General features: G+C 36.3%; 1 protein-coding gene across 2 annotated transcripts; it reads right to left on the minus strand.

Moving 5' to 3' along the window:
- Nucleotides 1–75: 75 nt before the first annotated feature.
- Nucleotides 76–3,212, minus strand: LOC142555145 (uncharacterized). 2 transcript variants are annotated; one of them, XM_075665850.1, is made up of 2 exons: nucleotides 2,648–2,888; nucleotides 77–2,556 (listed from the first exon to the last, which is right to left on the minus strand). In XM_075665850.1, exon 2 carries the CDS (start codon nucleotides 2,515–2,517, stop codon nucleotides 364–366), a length of 2,154 nt encoding a protein of 717 aa, XP_075521965.1. In that variant the 5' UTR covers nucleotides 2,518–2,556; nucleotides 2,648–2,888; the 3' UTR covers nucleotides 77–363. The 2 variants fall into 2 exon arrangements, with proteins under 2 accessions (XP_075521964.1, XP_075521965.1); XM_075665849.1 differs by having other exon boundaries at nucleotides 76–3,212.
- Nucleotides 3,213–18,839: the final 15,627 nt, after the last annotated feature.

Here is an 18,839-nt window from a genome sequence, read left to right on the forward strand (position 1 = left end):
GAATGTGAATCCTGTTTCTGACTCGTTTCTTTGTCCTAAATAATTGGGATAATTCCTTAACCTAAAAAACATCGGAAGCATGTTTAGAGTGTGTCGTAATTTTATTCCAATGAATCGTCAATGAATAATTAATACAAAGTCTGCAGATACAAAACCAAAATGAGAAGTTGACATTTTAAGGCTCCATTACCATCTTGCATAGCCCTGGACAAGATTTCGTCCCGAAATGGCTCTCCCCGTCGCAAGTCCTACATTGTAGGCAGCTCCTTTTCTACTCTATTCTATGTTACAAACAGTTAGATTAATCTAAAATAATTAGTTTCGAAACTTTATCTTGCTTGGGGTTCTTGGAAAATGGTGACTTCAAATAAGATAAGCACTGGTTGTCTGAGTTAGCTTTAGACCTCTTTTCACCATACTACCATGCAGTTTAGAAGCTTTGTCCATTTCTCGAGCTATACAACATCTATAAATCAAGAAGTTGTAAGCAATCGAATCAGGTTTCAGACCCCGGTTTAGCATGATATCCCATAATCGGAACGCTCCTCTCAAGTCACCCATCCTACAATGTTCATAGATAAGAGTCGAGTAACTTATGTGATCGGGATATATACCGTTATTGGTCATCTCAACTAGGATTCGAGCAGCTTCCTCGATACGGCCTAATTTGCAAAAACCTTGAATTAGAATATTGTAAGTGATGGTGTTGGCAAGACACCCTTGAACCATTGCAGTATGCAACTGCCTAGCTTCTTCCATGTTCCCCCCTTTAGTAAGATGATCAAGAAAGCATCCGTATGTGATCTCATTAGGTAGTATGCCATTTATCAGCATTTCTTTGCAAAGAATCTCTGCCTTCTCCGCAGATCCTGACTTACATAGAGTATTTATCATCACGGTATATGTAACGACATTTGGGGAAAGCCCTTCGGTGAGCATTACATCCCAATGGCCCAGAGCCATCTCAAGATTACCAGCCTTTCCATACATATCAATGATGTTGGTATAAACAACATTATCTGGCTTCAATCCCTTGTCATAAATCTCCTTTAAAGTATTTATTAATCCTTTTGCATCTTGCTGACTCAGAAACCCATCAATCAGCGTAGAATAGCATACAAGATCCATGAAGATACCTCTTTCCCCCATCTCTCCACAAGCACTCAACGCATCTTTCAATCTTCCTTCCTCACAATAACCATGTAAAAGTGCAGAATAGCACAACTCGTTTAGCTTGTGATGTTTCATCTGAAGGTCATCCATGAATTCTTTGGCTTCAGATACCCTACCAGTAGAACAAAGCCCAGAGATCAGTGGCCGATAAGTATATGTATCCGGTCTGAGGCCCTTATTTATCATGTCATCAAGCAACTCGAAGGCCCTAGTAACGTTACCCACTTTACAGTTACCTTCTATCAAAACATTGTATGTTACCTCATTTGGAGCAACATTCATTTTTACCATCACATCAAACATCATGCTTGCTTCAGCTATCATATTTGAATGACAGAGACCATAAATAAGTGCTGTGTATGTACGAACATTCGGTGAAATCCCTTTGCTTGTCATCTCATGATATATCCGGAGTGCCTTATTCATTCCTTTTTGCTTACAAAAGCCGTCGATTAGTGATGTATATGTCACAATGTCGGGTACCAATCCTTTCTCATTCATCTCAACAAAAAGAGACTCGGCTTGATTCAGTTTCGCCAACTTACACAACCCATCAATTAACATATTATAGGAGTAAATGGTTGGCGTTATTCCAGCATCAAACATTTTGTCACGAAACAGAACGGCTTCTTCCAATTTTCCTCTTTTGCATAACGAATTAATGATAATGTTATAAGTAATATCATTCATAACCAACCCCATTTCCTTCATCTTTATGAAAATCATTTCCGCTGCATCGAACCTCTCATCTTTACATAAAGAATGAATCATGGCATTACAAACATATAAATTAGGCACCACCCCAAGTTTCGACACCTTATGAAGCAAGTCATAAGCAACGTCAATGCCCACTTTTCTCCTCAACCCATCGACAACACTCGATAAAGCCTCCACACTTGGGACAATACCATATGCAGCCATCTCATCCACCAAATCTCGTGCAACCACAAATTCTTCCACTCTGCAGAACCCAAGAGCCAGCGTGCAATAAGTAATAACATCAGCTCTCAAATCCATGAGCCCCAGCATTTTTTTAATCTCAATTGCCTCCCACACTCTCCCACTTTTACAAAGCCCATTAATCAACACATTATAAGCGACCACATTCAATCTGAATCCCTTCTTCTCTGCCCAACTCACCATTTCCTTTGCTTTATCACAATCCTTCAACTCACACAGGCTTCTTACGACAGCAGTACACACGTAAACATCCGGCTCAAGCCGAGAATCGGCAAAAAACTCATCAAATAAACCGAGCACCATATCGCACTGTCTTATCCTAATCAACCCATTCAAAACTGCACTCAAAGTCCTAACCTCCGGAAACAAACCGCACTCCTTCATCAATCTTACGATCAGCACAGAATCCAAAACTCTTCTACCCTGAAGATAACTCTGAACCAGTAAATCGAACCCATAAACCGAATAAAAATCGAATCCTCTGTAAGAATCAAACAATTCCCGAAAAACGGACCTGGGCTCCCCATTTATCTGCAAAAGGGTCTGCAGAAGCGACGACGCCGGCCAGTAAAGTTTCGAATGTGCCAACGAGTGAATCAGCAAGCAAAACGACTTCGTGGAATGGTGGAAGCTCCTGTGAAGTCCAAGAAAGTTGAAGAAACGGAGAACTAACCTGGAATCATGAACATTTTGGAGGATAAGTCTCTCGATGTGAGTCGGATTCAGGCGAGTGGAGACAAAGGGGTTGTTCAAAGAAATTGTCCAGCTCTGTTTGCTCCGTATGATGTCGTTTAGCATCGACAGAAGATTATCGTCATCATCTTGTTGGAGGTGGTGGATGGTTTCAGGGACAATGGTTCTGAGTTTAGGTAAGGGAATTGAGGGACGAATCGAGGGTTTCATGTGATTTGGGGTTCGAAATTAGGGATTTCTTCAGCTCTTTTGGGAATCTTTACTGCAGGGAACCTATGAGTTCCACTGGGGAAAAGAGTGTAATCTTTCATACGGCGAAGGGTACAGAAAATACAAAACTCAAGACACAGATGTACTTAAAATTCCCAAAGGATCGCTCACAGCACCGTTAGTTTGATAGACGAGTATTTTCGAAGTTAGCATCTAAAAATTTAGTAACTCAAATATTTTTAATGAGTAGTATCTTGTGAGATGAGATGATTTTATGAATCAGACGGATCAATTTTATCGATATTCACATTGAGAGGATTTCATGGGATTTAGATTTCAAAATCCTATTTTTATTGTTTGACAAAGAATTCAGGTTTGTTTAGAATTTTATGGGATTCTATGGGATTTCGATGAGCATATCCAAATACCATAAAAGTTGATAAGATTTGGTGGAATTTGGATTTTAAAAACATACAATTACTTTTTTTTATCCAAATCTCATCAAATTTTATTTATGTTTAGATGATTTCTAAGGGTAGCGTAGTAAAATTTTAAAATTCTAAATTCGAATCCTTTTTTCTCCAAACAATAAATAGATTTGTAAATACCATTTTTAAATTTTAAACCAAACACCAAATGGAATTTCAAATATTGAATTTCCAAATCCAATTCCAATTCCAAATTCATATTTTGAAAGAACCACACACTGTTAGCATAAAAAGTAATATCCCTACCGATATTCACAATAAAAAGTAATACTCTTAGCATAAAAAGTAATACTTTTTCATGGATGACCCAAATAAGAGATCCGTCTCATAAAATACGACCCGTGAGACCGTCTCACACAAGTTTTTGTCATTTTTAAATAATTTAAAAACTCAAGTATCATGATTTGATGACTCTCTCAGTATAATGTTGATGAGTAATGTCGAATCATTTTGTATATATTGAGTGATGTGATTTTTCAAACGTGATCTAAAACGAAGTCACGTCTTCGATTAAAAAAAAAAAAAAAAGAATCGGTGTGTTGTCCTGATCTTTTTGAAACAAATAAATTGTTTGTGCTATTCACCCTAAACTCTGAAAAGCTTAATAACAAAGAACACGATATAGAACAATTGAAATTCAGACAAACCTTCAAATAACTCGTCTTTGATAACCGTGTGAAAACAACCGACAAACACTACAAAGATTGTATCTTTGATAATTTTGATTTTGTTGTTTGAACAAAGTAAAAGCTTTTGAAATTTGAGAGAAAAACTCACAAAATTGATAGTAATATTCAAAATTAAGTCAATGATCCAACTTACAAGGTATACTAATAAAAAACATGGTAAAATATCTTCTAAAACTTAAAAATAAGGTAAAAATGCCCGCATGCGGCGCGTCTTGCTCGGCCTAGATGCCTTCTTTTTTGTCTTTCAACACTTGAATGACATTATAATGATCCTAAACTTAATTGGTATACTCTTGGTAGCTTGCCATGAATCCTTGAGGAGTTTTTTTGAATTTCTTTTTAATGGTTAGCTCGCGACGCCTGGTCAGATTCATATCATACTCTCATTCTTCAAAAAAATTTGAGGCAAGTTAGTAACAAAACAAATTATATCACAACTATACTTGCCTTTCAAATCCAGCTTGTATCTGCTCGCTTCTTCCACCCTCGAAACCCCAACTCAATGGTTGCCCTTACTATGTATTCATCTATTACTCTATACGATAAATAACATATGGCACCAAATGATAATAATAGAATATCATTAAGCATCATGAACACCAAATTCCTCTACTTCTTGACCTAGTTAACACTAAAATAAAATTCATAGAAATGTACGACCATAGCTAACTACAAATAAGAATTAATTCATGCATGATATATGAATCTAGTTTAGATTTCATTTTCCTATATACGATGCATGTATCACAATATCACTAAATATATCGTTACATATGCAATCAACACATAAAATCATGAATTACATCAATGATCACATAACTTCTTACTAACACCTAACTCATGCAATGAATACACAATGAATTTAATCTCTTTAGACCAATATTCATCATGAACATAACAACTCTCATATTCAACTGTGCATTCTTCATAACCATCACCAATCAAATGACAATCATGTAAATATGACATACTAAATGTACTACCTATGTAATCTTTTGGCACAATACAAGAATTTAATCCTGATGCATATAAATCATTGTAGTCAATACATTCCACCAATTTGGCACCATGTAAGGAATCAAAAATCATAATATTTACATGCAATTTATCTATATTCTCAAACCCATAAAATTAGGAGAATAAAGCTAAATTTACTTTTGGTCCTTCAACTACTACATTTGCAACATGTTTTCCAAATTCTTGAAAATAAAACAACACAGAATTAAGGTAATGAATAAAGATATACTTTTCAGTCGCTGCATGAGCAACTACCCTTACCTTGAATTTCCTTGTATTAAAGCGACTCAACCCATTGGTTTCTTCTATCAATAAGACTCGTTCGTCTCCTCCTCATGGCATTCCCAAAGTCCTGCAAAGAAGAAATAACAACGATCGGGATTGAACCAGCTATATCATCACAATGTGAATAAACATCTTTGTACAAAAGTACTTTGAAGGGTTTATACAAAATCAAGTCTCTCTCATTCTCATTATTTTGGACCATCAATTCATTTTTCTATTATTTTTCTCTGGCTTCTTTTTCTTTTTCATATTTTTTTCTTGCTATGACTACGTCACTTTTTCTTTCGGTCATTTCACATTTCTTTTACTCAATTCAAGAGATTTCAATTGTTCATCAAGAACTTCTTTTGGAATAAATTGAGCAAATGAAATTTTTTGTTCCTCCATACATATATGCAACAAAATCTCACTTTGTCTTCTCTCCTCCTCCTCCTCCATAGTAGATATAATAAGAACTTCTCCATCATCTACTGATTCACTTTCCTCAGTATATTATTCAACAACAATCGACTCATCAAGAAAAAGAAAACTTTCATCATAAACTCCAACTTCAACTTCTATTTCAGATTCAGGTTCTAGCACAATCTCAACCTCCGTTTGAGATTCATGTTCAACATATAATATCACAAGTACGAGTATTGAAGATTTCAGATGTACCTTGATATTCATACTTGAACGATCCATTATTTAAATCCATCATTGGGCTAGCCATGATCTTCTCCTCCACACTCGACCTCCATGTGGATGCCCAAGAGGCCTAATGCAAGTCATGTTCATCTTTCCTACCAACTCTTCTATCGTAGTGATTAGGAACAAATCATTTCCTCATCACCTTTTTCATCTCATCCCACAGACTATAGGGTCCTCTACATATTTTCTTCTACCCAACACCATTTTACCCCACCAAGTAGCGGCGTAATTGGTAAAATCGCTACAATAACGTTTTACCTTCTCAGCCTCTGAATTAATTTCGGTTTTGAAAACGCGCTCCACCTTCTCCTCCCACTCAAGATACGCCTTTGGATCGGATTCTCCATGGAAATATATAACTCTAGTCTTAATATCACCCACTCTATTCCCTTGTCATCTTCTATAGCCACTATTCTAATAACGTTGCTTATCATCACCATGAGTCAACTATGACGCTCTATTCCTTTCAACTCTACTACCACGTCCATCATACATCTCGTATTCTTCGCACCGCTTATACTTCTCAGGTAAAAACTTGAACTCCTTCTCCCACATCATATCCAACTTTCCAAACATTGTTTGAACACTACAAGAAAAAAGGCCTACGGACAACGGTTTTTCACCGTTGTCGTAGGTATTTTAAAACTGTTGTTAAAGCCCCTGTTGTTAAAGGGTACGCTCAAAGACAACAGTTTTTTTCCGTTGTTGTAGCTACAATTTGCGACGGTTTATCATAAACCGTCGCCTACAAAATTAGCGACGAATTTATTCCAAATCGTCGCTATTTAGCGACGGATTATAAACCGTCGCCTAAAATTGAGCGATGAAATTGAAACCATCGCTAAAATTAGCGACGGTTCTCTCATGCATTCCATCGCTACACTTAGCGACGGTTATATCATGATTTCCGTCGCTAATATTGTCGGTAAAATAAAAAAAATTTACTCTTAATAAATCTAAAAAAACTTACAATATTACTATGATAACATAATTCCTGATATTAACTAACACTTAAAAATTTACCAAAAATTAAAGGGAAAAAATTTACATTAAATCGAAACTAAAATCGTATAAGAGATGAAAATTTTAAGTGTTGTGAAGTGGTCAAATTGTGTAAGAGAGAAAAATAAGTGTTGTGAGTTGGGTGTAAGAAAATGGATAGAAAGTGGTGGTATTTATAAAAACTTTTGCGACGGTTATAGGTTAAACCGTCGCCAATAGCGACGGTTAATGTGAAAATCGTCGCTAATTATGGCGGTATTTTCAAAATTTAAATTTGGCGACGGTTTATCTTGTGACTGTCGCTACATTTAGTGACGGTAAAGCTATAACCATCGCTAATATTAGCGACGGGTTTTGTAAAACCGTCGCTAAGTGAAAAGATACGACTGTTTGCCTTTACCCGTCGCTAAATTTAGTGACGGTTTTTTATAACCGTCGCTAAAAATAGCGACAGTTGTACGTCAAACTGTCGCAATTTTGAAATAGCGACGGTGTTGATTAAACCGTCGCCAAATTAGCTACGGTTTTTTAGAAACCGTCGCTAAATATGGCAACAAATTCTCAAAAACACGCTAATAGACAACAGTTCACAGAATCGTTGTCATAAATGCTCAAAGACAATGGTTTTATAGAACCGTTGTCATTGACCATAAAAACCGTTGTCTTTGACCCCCAAAAGACAACGATTTTATAAAAACCGTTGTTTTTTACTTATAAAAACGCTCTACGACAACCATTTTAACTAAAATCGTTGTTAAAAAGTTTTTTGACAACGATTTTAGTTAAAACCGTTGTTGTATGTGTATTGTTGATTTTAAAATTTCTTGTAGTGGAATTTTCTTATCGTTATACATGTGTACATGTAAGAAATATTAATAGAAAATAATAAAAAATAATGTTTTCTCACCTCAAATCCTCAGTAATCACTCCAACGAAATTCACTCAAAATCTTTGATTTTTTTGCTCACTACAAATATTCACTAGCCACTTCAATGAATATACGCTTGCACTCAATTTTTTTCACTCGAATTTTAAGATTTCTCTCAAAGGTGTACTCGAGCTTTGTATTTGTATCAAACTTTAAGATTCAACTCGTGGAAACTTGCAACGAATTTTAAGATTTCTCTCAAAGGTGCACTCGAGCTTTGTATTTGTATCAAACTTTAAGATTCAACTCGTGGAAACTTACAACTGTCTCACTTAGACTGCACAAAGCCAAGGAATTCGAATTTTTTGTGTGTGGATAGATACTTGAATATGACTCAGAAAGAGACATTTTAATGCTAAATAATAGCACAATTTCTCGAATTTTTGTATTTTTTTGGGACATGCACAACTAGGATTCGTGCAACTTGAAAAAAAAACAAAGAATGACTTAGGTGAATTTCTAGAATCGCAAGATTCACGAAACGAAAAAAGAACGAAAAATCCAACATATATGAAAACCTTACGAAAAATAAGCATATCTGATAATAACAACGAGATACTCACTTGAATCAAAAGGATGTTGGATCAATTTATTTATATGGGCTTATATGTGAATAATTATGTGTTGTGGGTTGTCTATTAAGTCAAGTCCAAAATAAAGTGATCAACTATTGTTTCGGGTTATTGGGCTTTAATGTATCTAATGGGTTGTGGGCCTTTAATGTGTAGAGACATAAGTGTAATTTCTGTTTTTATGATGGGCTAAAACAGAAATATCAGAAGATATTGATAAACATTATCTATAAATATGGGTCATGGTCCCCAGATCTCGCGTTATCACTTTCACTATTCTCTCCCCCATTAAGAAAATAGTTCTGAAGAGAAACTAAAGGATTCTCTCAAGGAAAGAGCGCGTAGATCTGGAAGATCAAGATACGTTCTAAAGAATTCAGGATTATGGCTTCAGGTACGCTTCCGCTTAAGTTTTCAGTCAAATTTTTAATGATTTAACGTGATGGATTCTTCGATTTATGGGTTTTTCCCAACAAGTGGTATAAGAGCCATTCATGTTTGAATCATTGAGATTTGTTTAAAGTTTTGCATATTATTTGGATCCAGATCTGGAAAAAAAATTTTGTTTAAAACTTTTCTGTTATGGTTTTAGATCTGAAAAACTTTTTGATATGGCTCCAGATCTGGAAAATATATTGATATGTTTTCAAATCTGAAAATTTTTGATATGGTCTAAGATCTGGAAAATATTTTGGTTGAAAACCAAATTTTTTAAAGTTTCAGTTTTGGTAAAAATATTTTGTTGTAAAATTTAAAGATTTGGTATAAGATTTCGATTTTCCTTCCGGTTTTTGTTCAATAAAATATTTTAGAGGAAAATCAAAAATTTGGATTAAATTTTTTTTAAAAAAAGTACGGATTCGGGTCGGGTCGTACGGACCCGGTCGACCCGACGCGTACGGAATTTCCGAAAATTAAATTTTTTTTTCGGTTAAGATTTATTCGGTTAAGGTTAAATATTCATTAATTCAAATAATGATAAGGTTATATGTATTTTTTAAATTGATTAATTGAAATAAAATGTCGCCAAAGTGACCTCTTTTATGGAAATTAATTTTATTTTGAAATGCAAAAAGATTTTGGGTATATGTGATTTATATGAATATTGATCGGCCCAAAGGAAGATTAATATTTAATATAATCACATATGCAATTATGGTGGTAAACATGTGATAGTTGTTCGGTTTTTCATGTGAATATTAAATCGGCCCAAAGGAAGGTTGTTATTTGACATGATAGTTAATATCAGTGTTTGACTGCTGCGCCAGGATATCACTTACAATTTAATATTTTGTCCAAAGATGAAACATTAATATAGTGCTCGATATTCTGTTTATGGGGGTTTACATTATTTGAATTTATTGATTATTTTATTTTGATATTTAGTTGAGCATGTATATTTGGGTTTTTGTTCTCTGTTCAGATTTGACTCCTGCAAATATTCATTCCAACATAAATTCTATTCCTATGTTAAATGGCTCGAATTTTAAATTGTGGCAAGAGAATTTATTGATAGTTCTCGGAGTCATGGATTTGGACCTTGCGATAAGGGTTGACTCTCCTCCCGCCATTACGGATAAGAGTACCTCTGATGAAAAGAGGGAGTTTGAAAGGTGGGAGAGATCAAATCGCATGTGTATGATGATCATGAAGAGGGCCATTCCAGAAACATTCAGGGGCACAATGTCTAGCGACATTGCTACGGCTAAGGCTTTCCTTCAAGACCTCGAAAAGAGGTTTGCTAAAAGTGAAAAGTCTGAAATTGGTACACTTTTGGCAAGCCTCGTTTCAATGAGGTACAGGGGTAAGGGCAACATCAGGGAGTACATTATGGAAATGTCTCATCTTGCTTCAAGGTTGAAAGCACTGAAGCTTGACCTCTCTGAGGACTTGCTGGTGCATCTGGTTTTGATATCTCTTCCTCCTCAGTTTAACCAGTTCAAGGTGAGCTATAACTGTCAGAAAGAGACTTGGTCTCTGAATGAGCTCATCTCGCACTGTGTTCAGGAAGAGGAAAGGTTGAAGCAAGACAAGACAGAAAGTGCTCATTATGCCTCTACCTCGAAGGATAAAGGAAAGAAACGAAAGGATAAGGAAGCCGCGGATACACAGCCTCCGAAGAAACAACAGAAGAATCCTAGTGATGCTCAAAGTTCTGGTTGTTTTTTCTGTGGCAGTGATGGGCATATGAAGAAGCAGTGCAGTAATTATCACGCTTGGCGTGCTAAGAAAGGTATGCTTCTGAATATGGTTTGTTCTGAGGTTAATTTAACTTCAGTGCCTAGACACACGTGGTGGATAGATTCTGGTGCAACAACTCACATCAGTGTGTCTATGCAGGGTTGCCTGGATTGCCAAAAACCAAGTGATGCTGAAAGATTCATCTATGTTGGTGACGAAAACAAAGTTGAAGTTGAGGCAATAGGAAAATTTAGATTATTGTTAAAGACTGGAATATATTTGGATCTTTATGAAACATTTGTTGTGCCGTCTTTTAGACGGAATTTGATTTCCATTTCTGCATTGGACAAATTTGGTTATTGTTGTTCTTTTGGAAATGGAATATTCAGTTTGTTTCTCGATTCAAAATTGGTTGGTTCTGGTTCTTTATCAGGATACGATAATCTCTATTCTTTGGATGTTATTGCTTCATTTAATGAATTCCTGCAAACAAGTAGAGGCACTAAAAGAAAATTAACCAATGAGAATTCAGTTGCGTTATAGCACAAAAGATTGGGTCATATCTCTGAAAAGAGAATAAGGAGACTCGTGTCAGACGAAATTCTCGAACCTTTAGATTACACAGATTTTAATAATTGTGTTAATTGTATAAAGGGAAAACAAACCAACAAAAGGAGATTTGAAGCCAACAGGTGTTCAGGCGTCTCAGAACTTATACATACTGATATTTGTGGACCATTCCCTTCGGCTTCTTGGAATGGTCAACAGTATTTTATAACATTCACAGACGATTTTTCAAGATATGGCTTCATTTATCTCATTCATGAAAATGCACAGTCATTGGATGTATTCAAAAACTATAAAGATGAAGTTGAAAATCAACTTGGCTTAAAGATTAAAAGCGTTAGATCTGACCGTGGTGGTGAATACTATGGTAGATATGATGGTTCAGGTGAACAACGTCCAGGACCTTTTGCTAGATTCCTGGAGGAATGCGGTATCATCCCACAGTACACTATGCCGGGTTCGCCCACTATGAATGGTGTTGCTGAAAGACGAAACAGAACGCTTAAGGACATGGTGAGGAGTATGATCAGTCATTCTACCTTACCAGAATCACTATGGGGAGAAGCACTAAAGACCGCAGCATATATCCTTAACAGGGTTCCAACTAAGGCAGCGACCAAAACCCCTTATGAACTTTGGACAGGTAAAAAAGCCCAGTCTTAAGCATCTGCACGTTTGGGGATGTCCAGCTGAGGCAAGGCCTTACAAGCCTAATGAAAAGAAACTGGACTCAAGGACGGTTAGTTGTTATTTTATTGGATACTCTGAAAGATCCAGGGGGTACAAGTTTTATGATCCCACAAGTAAGTCGATTTTTGAGTCAGGAAATGCCAGGTTCTTTGAGGATGTTGAGTTTGCGGGGGGAGATAAAGTAAGGGATATTGTCTTTGAAGAGGAATATGTAAATATTCCCACAGGTGTCTTGGACATTGATCAGGATCATATTCCTCACTTTGACCAAGACACAATACATGAAGACAATATTAGAGATCCTCTCGTTCTAGATGAACAAACTCAAGCACCTCCAGAACCTATGCCATTAAGGAGATCCACTAGAGAGCGGAGAAATGCATTGCCAGATGATTACATTGTATTTCTTCAAGAACACGAGGCAGGCATTGGATTGATGGAGGATGATCCTATTAACTTCACGTCAAGCCATGGAAAGTTCTAACTCGCAAAAGTGGAATGATGCCATGAATGAGGAGATAAAGTCCATGAAGGACAATGACGTATGGGATCTTGTCCCATTGCCTAAAGGTACGAAGCCCATTGGTTGCAAATGGATATTTAAAACCAAGAGGGATTCGAAAGGCAATGTGGAAATATATAAGGCTCGTCTTGTCGCTAAAGGCTTTACGCAGAAAGAAGGCATTGATTATAAAGAGACTTTCTCTCCGGTTTCTTCGAAAGACTCTTTAAGGATTATAATGGCTTTGGTGGCGCATTTCGATCTTGAGTTTCATCAGATGGATGTAAAGACTGCGTTTCTAAATGGTGACATTGATGAAACGATTTATATGGTGCAGCCAGAAAATTTTGTGTCCAAAGACACAAATAATATGGTTTGCAAATTAAAGAAATCCATCTATGGGCTCAAGCAAGCATCTCGACAATGGTATTTCAAATTTCATCAAGTGATCATCTCGTTTGGTTTTGAGATGAATTTGGTCGATGATTGTGTGTACCATAAGTTCAGTGAGAGTAAGCATATTTTTCTGGTTTTATATGTTGATGACATTCTACTCGCTAGCAACGATATAGAGTTGTTGCATGAAGCCAAGAGATTTCTAGCTAAGAATTTTGAGATGAAGGATCTTGGTGATGCATCTTTTGTACTGGGTATTCAGATACATCGGGATCGTTCTCGGGGTATTCTTGGATTATCTCAGAAAGGCTATATCGAGAAAGTTCTCAAGCGATACGGGATACAAGATTGTAAACCAACAGATACTCCTGTGGCTAAGGGAGACAAATTTAGTCTCAAATAATGCCCAAAGAATGATTTTGAGGAAAAAGAAATGCAGAAGGTTCCCTATGCATCTGCAGTGGGGAGTCTGATGTATGCTCAGGTTTGTACACGTCTAGATATTGCGTACGTGACAGGAATGTTGGGACGATATTTAAGTAATCTAGGAGTGGAACATTGAAAAGCAGTCAAAAGGGTTTTACGGTACCTACAGAGAACAAAAGATTACATGCTCATATATCGGAGGTTGGATCAGCTTGAGATCATTGGGTATACTGACTCTGATTTTGCTGGATGCCAAGATAGTATGAAATCTACGTCGAGCTACATCTATCTCCTTGCTGGAGGTGCCATTTCCTGGAAGAGTGCTAAACAGTCACTTATAGCCTCTTCCACCATGGCAGCTGAGTTTGTAGCATGTTATGAGGCATCCAATCATGGAATATGGCTGCAAAATTTTGTCACGAGACTGCGCATTGTTGATGGCATTGAAAGGCCACTAAGATTACATTGTGACAATAAATCAGCAGTTATGTATTCCAATAACAACAGGAGCTCGACGAAGTCAAAATACATTGACATCAAGTTTCTGGTTGTTAAAGAAAGAATTCAGAGTGAAAAGTTGTCTATTGAGCATATCGGTACAAACTCCATGGTTGCGGATCCGCTTACTAAGGGACTACCACCCAAACAGTTTCATGAGCACACTGCTAGTATGGGTGTTGTGTCAATTGAGGAAATTCAGTTTTAGTGGGAGTTTGTTGTTTTAAATGCTTTTCAGTTGTAGACATTTTCAGTTACAGTTATGTAAATTTATTTTCTGCAGAAATAAATTTCAAGTTAAGTCACACTCTGATTATGATTAAAGTTTGATCTCAATAAGGTTAAAGGGAGGACCAGTTGGAAATAGGCATGTTACGGTCACATTGCATGAAATTTCTATGCTACACATCCACTTCATGATCCATGTCATTCAGTTGTGTTGGCATATGTGACCATTGATGGGTCTAGTTACCTTAAGTGTAGCGAAGACTGCTTTGATCCTATGTTGATGTGATTGATGGACCAGGATTGGTTATAGATACATTTCGGAATGACAACAATTTTGAGTTCATAAGGTTATTTTCACAAACATAATTATAAATTTGCACATATAGCCCAAGTGGGAGATTGTTGGATCAATTTATTTATATGGGCTTATACGTGAATAATTATGTGTTGTGTGTTGTCTATTAAGTTAAGCCCAAAATAAAGTGATCAACTATTGTTTTAGGTTATTGGGCTTTAATGTATCTAATGGGTTGTGGGTCTTTAATGTGTAGAGACATAAGTGTAATTTCTGTTTTTATGATGTGCTAAAACAGAAATATCAGAAGATATTGATATACATTATCTATAAATATGGGTCATGGTCCCAGATCTCGCGTTATCACTTTCACTATTCTCTCCCCCATTAAGAAAATAGTTCTGAAGAGAAACTAAAGGATTCTCTCAAGGAAAGAGCGCGTAGATCTGGAAGATCAAGACACGTTCTAAAGAATTCAGGATGATGGATTCTTCGGTTTATGGGTTTTTCCCAACAAAGGAATCAAATGCTCTTATACCAAATGATGTGATTCTTCAAACGCAAAATGAAAACTTGATCTAACATGAAGTCACGCCCTCGATTCAAAGAAAAAATAATCGTTGTGTTGTCCCGATCTTTTTGAAACAAGTAAGTTGTTTGTGATATTCACCACTAAACTATAAAAAGCTTAGTAACAAAGAACACAATATAGAACAATTGAAATTCAAATGAACCTTCAAAGAATTCATCTTTGACAATCCGTGTAAAAATAATCGACAAACGCCACAAAGATTGGACCTTTGATAAGTTTGATTTTTGTTGTTTGAACAAGACAAAAACCTTTGAAATTTGAGAGAAAACTTACAAAATTGATAACAATCTTCAAAAATATGTCAATGATCCAACTTATAAGGTATACTAATAAAAAACGTGTTAAAATATCTTCTAAAACTCGAAAATAGGGTTTCTATAATTAATTCTACGTCACAATTCCGAGTTTCTGAAGTAATGTCCAAGGGGTGCGTGCTAGGGCGGGTGAAAATGTCCGTTGGGGTGCGCACTGGGGCGAGTGAAAATCCTCGCTGGGGTGCGCCTTGCTCGGTCTTTTGTCTTCTTTTTGGTTCTTCAACACTTGAATGGCATTATAATGGTCTCAAACTTGATTAGCATGTTTTTGAAGCTTACCATGAATCCTTGAAGAGCTCCCTTGAATTTCTTTTCAATTATTAGCTCGCGACTCTCGGTCAGATTCAAATCATTGAGGATATTGTCCTTATGCTTAAATGTTCTTTCTTCAATATTTTATTTAAATTGAGTTACATAGATAGTTTGAATATTATGAGTGTACAGTAGTTCATCATGCATTTTTTTAGGATATTGTACCTGTAAATAATGTCAAAAATTGGTTGAAGTCAGAAAATTTGAATACTTCTGTGGGGCTCTTAGCTCCTAATCGTTATTACAATGCAATCTGATTAGGGTTAAGTAATTACAGCGGAAAACGAGTTTAAAATTTCTTTATAATGAGCCCGAAATATTTCTTCTATAATTTAAATATTAAAAATAGTATTTCATCTCACGTCATAAACATGCCCACACGTAATCAAAACCAATCATATACAAACAACTCATATCCTCGGGACATGCCCCGGTATATAGATACATATACATATATACTGGGAACAAGACATAAACATAAAACCTCAGCCCAAGCCGTGGCTTCCTCCAGAAGTACCCTCTCCGATCTCCTGATATCCTGGAGTACCTGCCATTGTCCACACACAAAGACAACAACAGCCCCCCTTGGGGGTGAGCAAAGCTCCGTATGGAACAACCAATCATATATACCACAGATATCTAAAAAATGATATATGGTATGCAATGCATGTATGTCGTGGAGGTATCAGGTCAAATGCCCATCCACTGAGCACATGTCAGAATCAAATGAATTGCTATCAAATCAATGCTCGAGCTGGCACACCGGCCAATATGGGATACTCGTATGATAGCGTCGGCAAAGCGCCATCAAATCCCAAATCTCATATCCAATCATATGGGGCCACAATTGCCTATGCTTTACAGGTCATATAATACCGGCATAGCGATTGTGTTCACAAACCCCGGAATCCAATCCAATCATATCAAGGTATCCAAGGATCATAGCTCAACGTGCATGTCATGTATCGATGTTTGCATAAAATGATGTGTGTTAACAAAACATTTATTTTATACATCGATATCTCAATCTCAATGTCATGTATGCCACATCAATCAACAAATAAGGCATATAGACACATAATCTCATTCCAATCAATCAAATCAATCCGACATATATCATATAATACAGATACCTGTCGTATGTTACCCGGTCGCAACATACCTCAATTCTTCGTTTCCAGTTGATGTAACCTGAAGATATTGATATTACACTTTATCTACATCAATAACATACTCATTTCAATCAATAACATACTCCAAAATCATTAATATGAGTTTCAAATATCATTTGAAACTTCAAAAATTCATATCAAATCAAATTCATATCATAATTCAATTTCGACTTCGAATATGAGTTTCTTGTCGGTTATTCTACTACATATAGGAAATTCAACTCCAAATACATGCTATTCCAGCACTTTGATATTTAGAGCTGCTGGAACAAGAAGAAATTTACCTCAATCAGAAGCCCTCAACGCGAAGATTACAAATATATAATTTGTTTCGCGTTTAGACAGCGTTTCAAAGTCGATTTGGACGGAAGAAATCGAAATCTCGAACTTTACTCTCGAAACTACGGTGAAGAAATGAAGAAGAAACAAACAAAAATCTGATTCTTATCTCCACCGCTCTCGCGCTCGGGCGGTAGAATTCTCGCGCTCGGGCGCGAGACATTCTGCCCCCGGCTAACAATTGCACCGCGCTCGGGCGGTCACAAATTACCGCTCGGGCGCGGCATGTTCTGCCCGAACACACATTTCATATATCCTGGCGCTCGGGCGGTCATTTTCTACCGCCCGGGCGCCACATGTTCTGTACAAATATGACTTTTGTACTATATTGGCGTCCGGCTTCTCCACTCGAGCTCTTACAACGTCAACTCATATTCAATATTCATTTTCTCAATTTCATTGTCATAATATACATCAAATACATAATCACATATCAAATTCATGAATTATCGATAATCATACAGAATTTACGATAATACGATACACGGTCCTTACAACTTCTTTTTGGTCAACAGATTGATTCGTTAAGTATTGAGTCCTCCATTTTCAATAGCGATCGCAGAGATAGCATTTTCAGCAATGAGTTATATTAAGATATTATTTTGCAATAAAATGGGCAATGATTTCCTCACACGTTATATAGTTGTTTACAATGAACAAATATTTTTTTGATATAATGGATGTTAATAGTAGGGTAGATATAAGTCAACTTGTGATTTGAAGATTTTATTGACTTGTGTGTAATGCTCTTTATTTTAATATATAAATTATGCTTTATATTTATTATGACATTTGTTTTATCTGTATACACATGCAAAAAATATAGATAAAGACCTTGAATATAACATAAAACAATAAATATAATGTTGTAATAGTGATGTTAATCATGAAACACGTATTAAAGTTATAGTATATTCAAAAAAAATTTCAAGTCGTTTCAACCATATAAAAAAAGATAAATGTCGCTAAAGTATGAGACTAACGTCTATGATGTCGTATACCACATTTCATTGGTAAGGACATAGAAATATTCAAACATACAGATGTGTGATCACTTGATGAGTTCACTGAGCAACCATTCGTTGGACTTTTCAGGTGGTTATCATCCATCAAGTGGATAAGTCCGTTGTTATTGTTGTACATCATTAGTCCTTAGGACCTGGGATAACAATGATACTCTACATGTTAGGACTGCACTTTGACCAGTTTACTGACTCCATGAGGATCATTAGGTGGCAAGATTGAGTATAATTTCGACACATGTAGGAGCTAGTGCATTGTAGTCGTGGATTCAACGCTCATAGAATCAATGGAACAGATGTCATAGAATCAAACAAATGCGGATACGAATCTCGCATCTTGCTCTCCAATTCCCACGTTGATTCTTCAACACCATGTCGTGTCCATTGCACTCGTACTAAAGGAATCGATTTATTTCTCAATATCTTTTTCTTTCGATCCATAATTCGAACATGTTGTTCGACATAGGAAAGAGAAGGATCAAGTTCCACCTTATCAGGTGCAAGTACATGTGATGGATCCGATTCATATTTCCTCAGCATAGAAACATGAAACACATCGTGAATAGCAGATAGAGCTGGTGGCAATGCCAATCGATAC

The sequence above is a fragment of the Primulina tabacum genome, chromosome 9 (genome assembly GCF_025594145.1).
Source record: "Primulina tabacum isolate GXHZ01 chromosome 9, ASM2559414v2, whole genome shotgun sequence".
Taxonomy (NCBI): domain Eukaryota; kingdom Viridiplantae; phylum Streptophyta; class Magnoliopsida; order Lamiales; family Gesneriaceae; genus Primulina; species Primulina tabacum.